This window comes from Anolis carolinensis, chromosome 1 (genome assembly GCF_035594765.1).
Source record: "Anolis carolinensis isolate JA03-04 chromosome 1, rAnoCar3.1.pri, whole genome shotgun sequence".
NCBI classification, from domain to species: Eukaryota; Metazoa; Chordata; class Lepidosauria; order Squamata; family Dactyloidae; genus Anolis; species Anolis carolinensis.
This window is the reverse complement of record NC_085841.1, coordinates 92,626,205-92,642,726: the sequence shown is the minus strand read 5'-3', so window position 1 is coordinate 92,642,726 and position 16,522 is coordinate 92,626,205. Positions and strand designations below refer to the sequence as shown.

At 37.3% G+C, this 16,522-nt stretch overlaps 1 protein-coding gene across 1 annotated transcript in view; it reads left to right on the top strand.

Annotated features, from left to right (window-relative positions):
- smpdl3a (sphingomyelin phosphodiesterase acid like 3A) overlaps positions 1 to 15,941 on the top strand; it is a 34,160-nt gene extending 18,219 nt beyond the window's left edge. Inside the window, exons 7-8 of the mRNA XM_003215588.4 lie at positions 12,606 to 12,730; positions 14,560 to 15,941. Of these exons, the coding sequence (XP_003215636.1) occupies positions 12,606 to 12,730; positions 14,560 to 14,883 (449 nt within the window). The 3' untranslated portion in view covers positions 14,884 to 15,941. The remainder of the gene's footprint in view (positions 1 to 12,605; positions 12,731 to 14,559) is intronic.
- Positions 15,942 to 16,522: the final 581 nt, after the last annotated feature.

Genomic DNA, 16,522 nt, shown 5'->3' with positions numbered 1-16,522 from the left:
GAAAAGGCTTGCCAGGGGACGAGACTTCAGCAAGCACCCGGTTTAGGGAAGCCTGGTACGTTGCTAGGCAGCAACACGCACCGAGCTTCCCCAAACCGGATGCTTGCCGAAGTCTCGTCCCCCGGCAAGCATGTTGAATAATACGGTAGGTCAGATAACCAGAAGTTGTTAACCAGAACTCTACTGTACTTAATATCAGATTCTACCTCATGAGATAAGTTAAATCTTTGATACATTTGAACCACCCTTTTACAGACATAGAGTATAGTAGTGAAAGTTAATGATTTCCTGCACTTTATTGCATGTTTATAGTGTGTTCTTAAAGTATTTTAATCTAAACATTCTGAATGAGAAGAGCCACAAACAAGAACTAAAGCAGAAATTTAGTATACAGTAATTCTGCATTTAATGGCATTGTGATCCAGCCACATAATACTGATCAGCCATTCAGTATGAACAAACAGATGGTTAAAGGCATAGGGGTAACTATTCATAGTAAATTAATACTTACAAGCTACTTTAAAATCCCCACTGTACAATATATTTGATATTTTTCTACTGAACTGTTATACAGTAGAGTCTCACTTTTCCAACATAAACGGGTTGGCAGAATGTTGGATAAGTGAATATGTTGGATAACAAGGAGAGATTAAGGAGAAGCCTATTAAACATCAAATTAGGTTATGATTTTACAAATTAAGCACCAAAACATCATGTTTTACAACAAATTTGACAGAAAAAGTAGTTCCATATGCAGTAATGTTATGTAGTAATTACTGTATTTATGAATTTAGCACCAAAATATCGCAATGTATTGAAAACACTGACTACAAAAATGCATTGGATAATCCAGAACGTTGGATAAGTGAGTGTTGGATAAATGAGACTCTACTGTATTACCAATTCTACTGGTTGCTATTTTCAAGAAACTCAGACCTTATATTTCTATGGAATCTGGAAGAGCTGGGTATAAGTTTTGCACTTGATCACTAAATACAGTGAAAGCCTTGCAGAAATCTGAAGCCTTTCCTTTCTACATTTTCAGTGACAATGGGAAATTACACTGGCCAGTTCCTATTGTATAATATGTCAAAGGCAATGTTCTCCAACTAACTCAACAAATTCAGTTTTTCTGTCTGCCTCTTGCATTGTTATTGTCCTTCTGCACTGGATTTCCTGCTGTTTTAAAGTTAATTAAGTCAGGAGCAGAGAGTGAGGGTCAAAACGGGGTGGGACGTATTCATAACTATGTCCATCTTACACAGTGCTGGGATAAGAGAGCAACCTCCTTTCAACTTTATACATTGTTCTTTTCAATTTTTGCTTGAAAAGAGAAATGTAATTTATTTTTATGTAGAATCCTTCAGCTAAGTATTTTGTTTCCCTGCAGAATTGTCGGTTTAGTATGAGTGTGCATTTCCTCTTCTTAATTACTCTCTATAATGGTGGGATCTGGAATGAATTGCATTAGAAAGGAATTGGTGCACAAAGGAGAATTGATCTGCCTTCTCTTCTCAGCTTCTTTTTCTTTTGCTCTGTTAGAGTTATCTGAAGAAAGAAAAGCTTAGAGGCACAAATGTATTACATTTTAAAAGGGGAAAAAGTCTGCTTCTGGTTCTTAGTAGGCTGGGTTTATCCCAGGAAGTTCTGGGTTGAAATGTCCACTTATTCAATAAGCACACTGGCTAGAAACAGATATAGAACTTGTAGTTTCTGTGACATTGCTGTATACATTATAATGTGCTATAACACTGCACATTATTTCAATGTCTCATTGATATTTTATGTATTGATTTTATAACCTTCTCTTAATATTATTATAACACCCAGTAATGAGAAATAAAACATAATAGCATTTTGAACAGTATTAAGAGTATTCAAATAAGTGGATTAGTTATTTCACAATGCTATTCTCTGATGTTGCATTGAATAAAGTAGGATTTACTTCCAGGTAAAGCTTTGTGGCTGATAACCTTGATTCTGGTTTGTCAACTGTTACTGGATACTTTTTGATTTATACAGCCCAAGGCCAGAATCCTTGGAGAGGTAAGACCCACAACACGTGTTCTAGATTCTTACCCTTCCTGGCTTATCAAATGGTATAGAGGGGGCTGGCAGAGTGGTTGAAGGAAGTTGTCAATGTCTTCTTAGAACAAGGCAGCATTTCAACTTGCATAAAACAAGCAAATAATGAAACTTTTCTTGAAAGAGCCATCCTCTATTCTCTCCATAACAGTGATCAGCCAGTGTCCAATCTACCATTTTTTGAGTAACTTATTGGAGCATGTGGTAGCCTCCCAATTCCAGGTGTTTCTAGATGTAAGTGATTATCTAGATCCATTTCAGTCTGGTTTCAGACCTGGCTATGCGAAGCAACAGCTTTGCTTGCCTTCGTGGATAACCTACAGAGGGGGCTGGACTAGGTGAGAGTGTCTATGTTGGTTCTGCTGGGTGGTTGAGCAGCTTTCTACACAGTTGTCCATGACATCCTTTTTAATCACTTCTCTGGAATGGGGCTTGGAGATTTACAATGGGTCCATTACTTTTTGGAAGGTGAACCCAGATAGTGATGCTAGGGACTCTTGCTCTATCTCTTGGTTGCTGGGGTCTCTTAGGACTCTGCTTTGTTACTCATGATATTTAACGTAACTGCAAAACCACTAGAAGACTTCTAAAATTTTGAAGTGTGGTGCCATAAATATGCAGATGGCACCTAACTCTGCTACTCCTTTCCACTCCAAGTCAAAGAGGCTATCCTGCTCCTAAACCAGTGTCTCTCATCAGTAACTGCAAGTCGCTTCTGGTGTGAGAGAATTGGCCATCTGCAAGGACGTTGCCTAGGGGATGACTGGATGTTTGATGTTTTACCATCCTTGTGGGAGGCTTCTCTCATGTCCCTGCATGGGGAGCTGAAGCTGGCAGAGGGAGCTCACCTGCTCTCCTTGGATTTGATCCACTGACCTGTCGGTCAGCAGTCCTGCCTAACATGAAAAAAGGTGTTAATTCAGGTAAAACAGTGATTCTCATAGTCATTTGGAAGGCAGTTTGAGTGTACTCCTGAATCCAACTTTGAACCTGGAAGCCCAGGTTTCTACGGAAGTCCAGAGTGCTTTTGCACATTTAAAACTCATATGCCAACCACACCCATTCTTTGCAATGCCACTCTATCCTGCTTGGATCACTGTAACATGCTCTACTTGGAGCTGCCTTCAAAGAGTGTTTGGAAACTGCAGTTGGTCCAAAGAGCTGCACCCAGATTGTTAACTAGGGCAGGTTACAGAGTCTATACTGTGTTCCTGTTTTTTTTTTGTTTTTTTTTCGTGTCAGGAGCAACCGGAGTTGCTTCTGGAGTGAGAGAATTGGCCGTCTGCAAGGACGTTGCCCAGGGGACGCCCGGGTGTTTTAATGTTTTTACCATCCTTGTGGGAGGCTTCTCTCATGTCCCCGCATATGTTCCTATTGAAACAGTTCCAGTGGCTGCCAGTTTGTTTCCAGGCACAATTTAAAGAGCTGGTTTTGACCTATGAAGCCCTGTATGGCTCAGGTTCAGGCAAACTGTGTCTCCTTGTATGAACTATCCTGGGCTCTCAGATCACCAGAAGCTCTTCTCTTCATCCCACCACCTTTTTGGTGGCTGTCCCTATATTCTGGAACTCCCTTCCCAGAGAGGCCAGAACAGTTGTCTCCTTATTGTTCTTCTGTCAGAAGGCCAAAACCTTTTTATTTATATAGGCTTTTAAAACAGAGTTTTCACATAGGCTTTTAAAATAATACAGCACTCACTAGCCCATGCTTTTAAAACAGATTTTAAAAAAAGGAAAAAAAGAACAGGCTAGTTGGTGTTGTATTGTATTAACTGAACTGTTTTAAAGACCTTTCTATTTTTAAATTGCATTTTATTTTATTTTTTCAGATGTGAATTATTCTAATAAGGTAATTCTTATTACTTAAATGTTTGCAATCTTGAAGTTATTGATTTTTTGAAAGGGAGATATATATTGATAAAGGATAGAATAAATAGAATCATGACTGTAGGGAACTGTTACATGGGGAATAAAAATGAAGCAGTCTGTTTTGAGATAATGTTAAAGAAATTGAGAAAGGCCTACTATTCATAGGTGATAATACTAACTGCATAATTGATGAGAAATTAATTAGTTCTGCCACAAATAAAATAAGAGATAAGGAAGAATGTAAAATACTCTGTCTTCTCAACAAAAACAACTTAATAGATACATCGAGAAAACTATGTCCCAAGGAACAATATTATACATTTTATTCAGGAAGATATGCTAGTTATTCGAGGGTTGATAATATTTTAAGAACAGAAAACATTCTTCCTGAAATAATAGATATATCTTTTGCCCAAATTCTATGTTCAGGCCATTCTTTAATACTAGTAAGATGAGAATCAACATTAAAAATGCCCGGGATAAGATCATGGAGGCATAACAATGCTCTCCTCTTGTATAAACAAGTAGTTGAAAATATGAAGCAACAGAGCAACCTTTTGAATGGAACAATAAAACTAAAATCAGTGTCTTACTAACTTTAAAGAACCTCATGGGCTAACTAGGCAGTTAATGGCTCACGATACCCACTTAACTAACAACTGACATGAAATAGTATGTGATCTTGCTTAAGAGAAAGAAGGTCAAAGTTGGTCTAGCAGCAAAGAAAATTAAAAAATTAAGTGAAAATTAAACAATAGTGGCTTATCAGCAAACTCATAGCTTATTAGCAAGCCCCCCCTACTAAAAAAAAATCCGATTAAAAAAGCAACCTGGTTTACTTATGAATCCTCTGTCTATGAGAAGCAAAAATAGTTCCTCCAGAACTGCAAGCACTATCTCAACCAAATTTTGATAATTCATACACATTGTCATTACCTACCTTTCCACCAATTTACATTGCAATAGCAGCAATAGCCAACATAGTGGAAGCGACCAAGTTTAGACATTGTGGATGTTTAATTAGCATTTTTGACGTGAAGACAACAGAATCCACCAAAACTGACACCAGAATCAGACTCCGCAGGTTAAACTTCATAAGAAAAACTTAAGTTTAAATATAATTTATGATGTTTTCAGGTATATAGCAACTATGATAATTTGTCCTTGCTTTAAAAGTTTATATTTTAATTTCTCCTAAACTAACAAGCATTTTTAAATAACTAGGTAACAGATAAAAAGCATTTATATAGTTTCTAAAAATGTAAATATATGTGGGTGATAGATCTTGATTTTTAGATATTCCAATTTAAAGTGAAAATATATGTATAAGAGATCTTTCAAAATGCTGTATCTCTGATTCTAATCAACATTTTTCATGAAATTGAACACAATAATAGATTTTATTAGGTAGTTTCATTTGTTTTTTACTCTATGTAAATATCATTAATAGTTTTTGAAATATTATTTAAAAACCTGAAAGTAGTCACTTCACTGCTGTCTTGCTCATCCTCCTTTCAGAGCTCTCTCTTACATCCCTTCTTCTTGCTTCTCCCACTGGGATATAAAAGGAAGGCATGAAAGCAGATTTGGGTCATTCGAAACACAGCTTTCTTACTGTGCAATTGTCTGCTAACTTGAGTTGCTGTTCTGAGACTTAAAGCCCTGTTAGTTGCTGTTAGTGTTTCCTTTCACCACCTGACTCCAGAAGATGCTTAATAATCTATCAAAGCAACTGAACATTTTAAAGTTCATGGCAAAAAAAAGCCTTAAATATCGAAGACCAAGAAGGCAGCAGGTTTAGAACCATTGCAGCAGCAGCTGGTACTGATGAAGACCCCAGAACAGGCACATCTGAATTACAGGTGAAAACTGAGGAAACTGTGAAAATTGAAGTGTACCACTAGTTCATCTAATCCAAGCCCTGCCAAAGAAACCACAGAACAGGAGCAAAAACAAGAAGCCGTGTCATCGTTAGACCTTGGACTTTACATAAACAATACTGTTTCTGATGAGCAAGTGAAAGCTCAATTAGTGCAAAATCCATGGACTCCATTATCAGGATATGTATTTCCTGTAGTTAAGAAGAGGCATCTAAGTTTTCAACCCAAATGGTTCAACATATTTTCCTAATTAGCTTGCACATTTCATGTATAAAGTGCACTCTGTAAGTATTGTGTGATTTTGGGGGTAGAAGTTGGGGGCAAAGGTGGTCATCAGAAGCTTGGTGCATTGGTTGCTTAACCATTTGTGCAATGGACAGATGAAATACAAGTCTTCAATTGACATCTTGCTAATTCACAGTGGAAAACGTCTTGATGTAACCCATCATCATGGTAAAGATAAAATAAGAAGAAAACAGAAAGAAACTTATGCCAATTGTGGAAACTATTGTCCTTTGTTGTTGACAAGAACTGTCTTTAAGAGGGAGCAATGATTCAGGACTCATTACCTGTGAAGAACCTTTCCACAATGATGGTATTTCAGATCTTGTTGAGATCTTGAGCCAGAGCAGGAGACACTGATCCAAAAATTCATCTTGAAACTGCAACTATGGATGCCCAGTATACTAGTCCTCAAATACAGAATGAACTAATAGACACTTGTGGTGGCAAGATAGTCCAAAAATTGTTGAAAGATGCAATGCATCACAGTGTTTCTCTGTTTTGGCAGATGAAACTTTGGATGTGAGTACCTCAGAAAAGTTATTACTCTCAGTAAGTTACGTTGATGTTGAAGCTGCAGGAATAAGAGAAGACTTTATAGGTTTGTGAAGATAACTGATATGACAGGTAGAGGACTTGCAGACATTATTTTGAAAACACTGGAAAAATTGGGCTGAACTTGCAGGACTTGTGTGGACAGGGTTATAATGGAGCTGCTAATATGAGTGCTCATATTAGTGCACCACTAATATGAGCACTCATATTAGCAGCTCAATTATATCACAGAAGTATCCAATGGTTGTCTACATCCACTGCACTGCTCACTCACTAAATCTATCCTTAGCAAAGACTTGCAGCATTCTACCTTTCAGCAACTGCCAAGGAACAATATCATATGTGTAATTTCTTCAGAACATCGCCTAACAGACTGGAACTGTTGAAGAAAAATATAAAATGCTGTTTTTCTGAATCAAGAGCATCCAATCTGTTGCCGCTTTGTGAAACCCATTGAATTGAGCAACATGTTGCAGTTTTACATTTTGTTGAACTGTACAGTATGGTGCTAAGAACACTTAAAGAACTAAGAGGGAGTCCTCTATACAACAGTGAGACTTCTTAGTAACCATAAACATTTTTAGAAAGCCTTTGTTATCATCCCTTCAGCTTAGCAAAACATTACAAAGAGTAGATATGGACATTTTTGGTAGTCTGCAACATTTCAATAGTCTCTTAGAAGAATCCAAGGAAATGTGCACAGAATATGTGAATGAATTTCAGGAGATCTTTGACACAGCAAGATAAATGATGGAGTCTATGGGTAGAGAAGTTACGATTCCTTGCATCTTTTCAAGGCAGACTTGTAAAAGCAACATCCAGGCAACTTCACCAATGGAATATTATAGGCTAAATGTGTACATCCCATTTCTGGACTTCTTCTGCAGTTTGCTTCAAGAAAGGTTTACAGTGTACAAGAAAATAGTTCAGGAACTGCAAGTGTCCCTTCCTATTAATTGTGGCCATTTAAAATCCAACCTGAACAAGTGCACAGAACTTTACAATGAATGTTTTCAAGATACTGACACACTGATGAAAGAGTTTGACATGTGGTGTAGAAAATGGAAAAAGATTAGACCTACAGAAAAACAACCAAATGAACTGGAGGCATATCTTGTCTGTGATAGACAGTTTTTTCTGAACATGAAGAAACTTCTTCAGATTTCTGCAACATTGCCAATGTCAACAGTTACAAATGAAAAGTCATTTTCAACTCATAAACATTTGAAAACATGGATAAGAAGCACAATGGGACAAGAAAGACTGACTGGACTTGCACTCTAGAGTGTCCACTGAAGTTCATCGATACAGCCTGATTTCTGTCAAAGTGTATTGACGCAGTTTTCCAACAAGCATCGTGGTATTCTTTTGTAACCACTAAATTATCAATTAAGAGTCATTTTAGGGGGTTTGTTTTAGACTTTAAACTTTGTAGTTAAAATAGAAATTGGATTTAATTAAGTCTCTATAAAACTACAGAATGAGTCATAGAACTGAAATTATTTTTGATATGGACATACTCTTCATGATTCACTGAAAAAAAATTTGTTTCAAACCCCAGCCTCCCACCTCCATTTTTTCTGGCTACAGGTCTGCTTATTAGCATTAGATCCTACTGACAAATACTGGCATCACCAGAAGACTATTCAGACACTGAATAATAGCTCTCTAGTTCTGCATTAGCCCCATGGCTGCATCCTTCAGGATTCCAGGATTTTTAGTTTGGTGAGACACTAGAGATTTCTTGCTAAGTATTATAAATCTCATGAAACTGTAAATCCTAGGATTTCATAGGAAGAAACCATGGCGCTCAAAAGTGTGGTCATAGTATTGTAATTGTGTAGTGTGAAACAGGAGTGGGGCTATACTCAAACTCCTGCATGCAGCAAATCAAACTGAAAAGCTGAAGAAAAAAAAAAACAATAAAAATTATTTGACCCACAGCTTCCTGCAGTGAATCCAAGGTTCAGATTCAAGGATATGTTGGAAAGCAAAATAATGAAGCTAAACTGGGCACACACTTGAGACTTAGGGAATGTTATGAGAAGCTGCTATATTTGGCCTTATGGTACTTCTTTAGCTGGAAGTGGATTTTCATTTAATAATGCTGCTTTTGAATGAAATTAATAGGAACCTACAGGAAGAGCTTGTTTTCTGTCAACATCAAGCGTACGATTCTATCTTGAGGTCTGGAAGACTCTTATCTTCTGTAATGGTTATGAGTATGTTGCAAATGTTTGGTGTACTTACAGGTTAAACACCATAATTAACAACAAAACCCTCAAATGAAAGTAGCAGAACATTGGTAAACAATTTCGTTATCTGAAAATGTTAAAAAGAAACTTCAAAGGGAAGTCAACATGGACAAAGAAGAAAGAAATTAAGCCAGTTAAAAAACAAACAAAAAGCCAAAACAGAAAAAAGAAACAATAGTGCTGTATATAATAATTTTAAAAACATTGTACTCTAGTTTTTTTACTATATTTTTATTATAGTTCCAAAACTATGCATTTCAAAATGTTGCTTCAGTTATGTAACTATTAAAAGGAATATTTAGTGAAAGTTCAGCATGTATGTAATTGTTTTTAAAGAACAAAAATTGCCATTTATTCCGGGATTATTTCTATGGAAGTTTGTTGCAATTGGTAGTCTGTGCTGGTGTGATTCTTAATGCAGTTTTGAAACAGTTCAGCCATAATAATAATATTTTCAGTATATGTGTAGTTTTAAATGGAAGCTGGGCCAGATGTGAGATCCAGAGGTAAATTTGCTCCAAAGCTGTGGTTCTCAACCTGTAGTCCCCAGATGTTTTGGCCTTCAGCTCCCAGAAATCCTAACAGCTGGTAAACTGGCTAGGATTTCTGGGAGTTGTAGGCCAAAACATCTGGGGACCCACAGGTTGAGAACCACTACTCCAAAGCCCTCCACAGCAAGCCCAAATATCTGTTGATATCTGCAGCCTCTCGCAAACTACTGAGCAGTGGTGACATCATATCACTCCATGTTGCTGTTTTGAATAGGAATGCAAGCAAAATTGAGATATTTGGAGTGTTGAAAGGCTCAGGGCATTATTTGAGTTGGGTGTTCTCACATTTGATGGCTTTCTGTGCAGTTTTCAGATGAATTTGCCTGGAAATGGCACCCAAAATTGAGTGCTAGGGGGTGGGAGCTTCAGGGTCTGGAAAAGTGATTTCATGTAGCCTGGAGATTGCATTTTCCCCAATCCAGGGGCCCTTCCAGACTGCAAAAATCTGGGAGAAAGTGGGTGATTTTAACCCACTTCCTCCCTGGTTTGTGTGCCCCCCACCAACCTAAACCCTGGGCTTTCCCTTAAGGGGTGGCTAGATGTCATCTTGGGTTGACATTTTGGGTTGACAAGATGTCATCTTGTCATCAAAGGTTGACCCGGGATGGCATCCAGCCCCTCAAAAAAATTACTACAGAGTACTCCTGATGTGTGTGATGACTTATGGGCCATGTAGTCCCGTTCCTAGTACTGTTGTGACAGATGAAGAGGAAAACTTGGGTTTCCCACCATTTTTGCCAGAATTGGAGCCCTTGCAGCTGCAGGATGTTTGCCCACAAGAAGTCACACAAACAAGCCTTGAGGAGAAATCTCCCCCATTTTCTCGCTGCCTTTATTATAATCAAGATAGACACGCGCGGGAGGCGACTCGCCGAAGCGCCCGGATAGCTGCCAGACAATTAGATGATTAAGTCTGGTTCCCTTGGGAAAGTTTAAGGAGTCCTGCATCTGGACAGTTTAGGTTTCGGTTCTTGTTCCCCAGAGAAAGTCTGCTTTGGCGGGAAAACAAGATCCTATATAGATGCTTGGCCACAAGGATTCCTTGCGGAGTCAATTCGTCAGCTTCGGGAGTAGATTGTGTGTGGACTACGCTACTCCAGTTTCCAGGACCTTGCTCTCGTTTTCAGCCCTGCCTTGTTCCCCGGACCTCGCCACGGATTTCGCCACGGATCCTGTTCTTGCTCCTCGCCTCTTGTTGCCTTGAATCAAGCCTTGTTTTTCCAAGAATCTAGTTTGCTTCCTAGCCTTGCATTAAGCTCCATGGACTAAAGGACCTTGTCATCTCCCCTCACTTTGCCTGGTAAAGTGAGTGTTTCGGTTATTGGATTACAACTTTGGACCTTAATATTTCATATTGGACATTGTTTCCTTGGACTAATTTTGACCTTTCCTGAAAGGTCTACTTCTGAACTATTTCCTACATTTGCTTTTATTAACTTTATATATTTCCTCAATAAAGATATTAGATAGATTCTGGCCTCTGTGTATGGTTATTGGTGCTCTGCAGCCTGGGTCCTGACAATGTGTGAAAATGAAGATTTTCAGGAGCCAAAAGAATCTAGATGGCTGTGGGGATTGAAGCAGTCTTGGGAGTCGATCCCCACTGGGCCCTCACCTAGAAAGATCTGGGCCTTAACTTAAGGTCCAGATCTTTCCAGGTGTTTTATTAATCCGGAGCAAACTGGGAATTCCAGTTTTTTTTCTGGATTAATTCAGTTTTACCTGAGGCGTCATCAGGCCCGGTTCTTCATTGAACCCCCTGAAGCCACCGCTTTGGACGCACCCCTTTCCTGGATGCACTCGAAGTGGCAGTGTCAGCGACCATTGGGTCACTCACCGCAGAACAAGGAAGTATTTTGTAATCTCGTGAGATTTCACGGAAATCCCACGAGATCTCACGAGAATACAAAATACTTGTTTGTTCTGCGGCGAGTGACCCAATAGTCGCCGCCGCCGGCCGCCACCGGTAAGTTTGGGGTGGGGGGACACAGTTTCGGGTGTGGGGCACACGGCCCTAGGTTGGCTTACATCCTGAAAAAACCTAGGGCGTCATTTAGATGCCTCAAGTAAAAGTGAAATAGGTCCTGCATTTTGGTCTTGTCTGGAAGGACCCTCAGTTTAAATAATTTACTAAAACTTTATTTAATATAAAGTAACTTATGATTTTTCACACTTTCTTTTCAGATTCTAATTGTGGAAACTGACAAAAATGGGTTAGGCAAGTTAGGGAAATGAAAGAAAAAAATCAGTTAAATAACCCACACATTTTCCTTCAGTTAACAGCAGGTTATACTACTTGAAAGGAATGCATAATACTTTCAGCCAGAAAAGCTGGTTGTGTAGTAATTTGGGATCACTGAAGAATTAATGAGTCCAGTATGCTTGCCTAACTGATCTTTAAGCATATACAGTCCCACTGCCACGTCTTTTTGTTTGCATGTAAATTCATGGACAATTAAAGCTTCAATTGATTAGTGCTGTTAATTGGTTTTCATTTGGAAGTAAGCATGACTGATTTCTATGGGATTAATTCCAAAGTACATGTAGAACTGCAGCCAAACATTTGGGATCCTAAGCAGAATGACCAGAAATGGCAATGTGATAAGATGAAATAGAGTTTAGTGATGTGAATTCTGATACAGTTTGAATTATTTTTAGGAAGAGTAGTTTGCTTCTGTACCAAAATATATCAATATATATATTTTAAGCATATGAAATAGCTTTATAATTCACAGCCACATAGTTCAAGCTCATGAATTTTATTTACATCCTGTTAAGGACATACAAATCTTGGTATTTGTAGTTTGGTCAGGCTCCAATACTTTGGCAGGGAAGGCTGAGGGCTTTTTAAAATTAACATTCTCATGATTCTATAGCATTTTGGGAATTTTTTCAAAGATCTTAAAATAGAGTAAATATATATTTGGCATTACTTTATTAAATATGATGAATCTGTGCATCAATAATTAGTTTCCATGTATGGTTCTTGCATAAAAATTTTTTCACTATGTACAAAGGTCCTAGCGTGATAAATACTGTATAGACATCGATTTTACCACCAGCACAATTTAATAAAGATCTTCTCCACATTCATTTATTTCATCCTCAACCTTCTTTTTAATTGTTCAGGAAAACCTATAAACTCCTTGTTTGTGGCACCTGCCGTGACACCAGTGAAGGATGCCTGGGAAGCAGACACAAACAACCCAGGAGTGAGACTATTCCAATATGATCCTTCTTCATATAGTCTACTGGTAAGTCTAAATCAAACATATTAATAATGTGTGAATTTTAGCAGTTAACACTCATCTTTCATGGTATATGTAGGAGCAGGAAAAAATCTGAATAATAAGCTTGTCACTATGATAAGTGAAACACAAGAATGCTTGTTACAGATTTAGAACTGTTCTACTTTTGCCCAGGTTCAGGTCTTTCTCAGACATTGTTTTTTGGGCTGCTGGATACATTTATTGTTTTTTCTTTCCTCTCCATATATTTCCAAATCTTAGTAGTATTCCAAACCTGGCTTCACTTTCTTCCATCTATTTCTGTGAGAAAAGGAGAAAAGACAGTATTGTACAATTATGTACATTAGGATTGAGTCTTAATGCAAGCAAGAAGACAACATAGTTTAAAAGGTTATCACAAGAGGCAGGCAAATTGCAATTACAGCAGGACAGTAGCATATTTGCCTTGGACTTTCCTCTTTTGTTGCTCTGTTGGAAGACATTTCTTTTACAAAAGGAGGCCATTAATGGATTATTTATATTTATAAAAGTAACACTTTCCAGGTTGTTTTCCATTGGAGACCAGTGGGAAAAAGGCAACGTCATGTAATATGTTCAAGGCTAAGGTGCTGCTGTAATTGTGATTAATAATAATAAGCTTTATTACTTACCTGCATCTCCTCATGGCCACATAATAATAAAAACACCTAAATATTGTAAAAATACCACAAATACACATATTGAAAATGTATTTCTATAAAACATACATATTAAAACATATTTCTATAAAATACATACTAAAATTCACAAAACAGAGATTAAACTAAGGATACAAGTTTAAAATTCATGCTTAAAACTGGCTAACTGGGATTCGCTTACTTTGTGTGATAAACTCCTTAGCTTGGGAACGTTACAATATGTAGCTTGATCGTACTTGGAAGTTAGCCTTTTTCACAAGCTGTTGCTTCTTAACCATTGATAAAGGTAGTTCCATGAATAGTATATTGTAATAGTATGTTTTAAGTAAGCTAGCTTTGTCCTCTCTTCCATTCATACATTAGAGGTCTGCAATATACCATACTTATTCTCAGCCTGTTTTTGGTCTTACTGCCCCATTAACATTTCTAGGTGTCAGCCGTAAAGTAACAATACAAACTGATTAAAATTCCCTTTCTTTGCCAGTCTGAAAACTACAGCAGACTTTCTGGGGTCAAGACTATATCCTTCCCAGTTCTCTATCTTTTGCATTAACGAGCCAATACATCCTAGCCCTTCAAGCATCCATTTCTTTTGTGCAAATAGTGCATAGCCCTTGCTGTACCTGTGCCTCTCTTGATGCATTATTTTCTACTAAGGATTACATTTAGAAAAGCTGGAGTCTGTGGAATATTGAAAATGAGCAAATTCAGATTATTTCTTTGCACAATTTATTCTGTGTTAGTCACAATTTAACTTAATCTGTTTATTCTAGTCTTATTGGAAATGAACTATTTGAAACTTGTTTTGCTTTTCCAAAAGAAGAAAACTTGATTTAAATGAAGCTGTTTTGTGCTCAAAAGTACATAAGCAACAACCTCACAGCCCTTGGGTACATTGGTGTGAATTGCCTTTGTATTGCTTTCTTTATATAAAGGCTATTTCCATGAGCATTGCTCTTGTTTCTGGTCATCTTTTGCCTTCCCCTCAATTTTACTGTATGACAAAATTGATTTGATTCATGAATCCACATGTGGCAGGACATGACTCTTCACTTGTGAAAAATAGGCAGTCATGGCTTCTTAATCAATACATCACTCTAGAAATGCAATGAAATAGATTATCTCTTTGTGCACTATTTTGTTTCTTTTTAATTCTAGGATCTTTGGCAGTTCTATTTGAACCTCACAGAAGCCAACATGAAAAATGAATCAGTCTGGAAGCTTGAATATGTTATGACCAAAGATTATGGAATGGAGGACTTAATGCCAGAAAGCCTTTATGAAATGACAAATCGATTGAGTGCACCACATAGCACATTATTTCAAAAATATTACTACTATTATTTTGTGAGTTATGATGATCCACATTTGTTTTGTGCAAAGCACTGTAAAATCAGCCAGCTGTGTGCAATCAAACATTTAGACTTATCTTCCTATATAGATTGTATTGAACATGAAGACAAATTGCAACATGGAGAATAGGAACTATTCACTCTTAAGAAATGGTGCACTCTAAACTCAGTTCGGATATAACAAGTAAATTGCATTTATTAGGTTGAGAACAAGTGTTGTGTCCTTGTTACTTCCCTCCCTTTCATGTGCCAGATTTTGTTGTGCTTTGTGTAGACCACAGCCTTCTGTTACATTCAACTGATCCTGATTAAGAGTACATGACAATTTTCCATTTTAGATATAACAGAAAACTGATTTCAACAAGAAGATACTGGAAGTCTGAATCCTGTGTGCATAAGGAGAAACATGCAGGCACAGCATTAGTTCTTTCACCTTAAAATCTATCTTCATAAGATGATAATTCAGAATAAAGTAATTGTTTAGGTAACTGTGCCACATGGGAACACATGCTTAAAGACCACAGCCTTACAGTAAAATAAACTAGTACTGGATATTCCTGTTTCAATGAAGTCCAGGCTAAGCAGTAATTCAGACTAAAAAAAATTGGATGCATACTGTGCCAGGATAATCACACCACTTGCATAGTTATAGTATGAACACAGATTTAATTTGCCACCAAGACTATGTAGGACTATGATTTCACTTAATCCTTCAAATGGCCATAAAGGAACAGTCAGTCAGAAAATTCTTTAAGCAGGCGGTGGCATTCATTCTGTGATGTTAACATTCAAATCATTTCCTCCAGACAGAATACCCTCATTTATTGGAAACCAAAGCAGAATGCTTATGAGGCTGCACCTTGCAATATTTTCATTTTTGCTCACACAAAAATTCAATTTCTGCTTATTTTAAAAAGCAAATAGGAGAAATTAAAACCCCTACTAATGTAGTCTAGAGAATGAAACATCTAACAATCAGAAATAATGCAAAAGCTAACAATGTACAATGAAAAAGGCAAGAGTTTCTTGATATTGAATTCTGTTTCTAAATGCTAAAGGCAATGCAATTAGGTTTATTTTTCATCTCAATTTTAAAAGTGTTTTGTATGTATATAACAGTGACTCAAGGAAGTGTGCCAAATATTGGAAATTTTCAGTATCAATAAAGGTGTATGAACCAGAACAAGATTGAAGTTGCTGATGATTTGAAAGTAAGAGAAGCCTATGAATACAAAAAAAATACTGTATATACCTGTCTGTAAGTTGAACTCATATATAACTTTTTCTGATATTAATGAACACTAGCATGCTAAGTGATTACTTGCAGACAAGAAATACATAAATGCGTAGGAAGCAATACAGAAACCCACTAACTTTATTAGAACCAGCTGCCAAAATGTGTACAAGTGTAAATTCTAAGTTTCAGTGGTATAAACCCCAGAAGATAAAAGAAGAAACAAAGGTGGTTGGATGTTATAGCCACAAAGTCATTAATTGAATTCAATCCCAAGGAGGAGATTTTTGGTGGCACTTGTAGGTGTGCAGTTTATCAGATTTCACCTAACAAAACGTATTTGGATGGAGATGTAATCAAATGAACAAAGGAACTCTGAAATGACCCACACACAGCTTTATCAATAAAAGGACTCATCACTATAAGAAAAAGTTCATATATACAGGGGACACGCTTCACTTTTGTTTAAGCCCATGAAGACCCTTATGCATGAAATGCTACTTTGGGCAGATGCACACATGGCCTCGTTGACAGA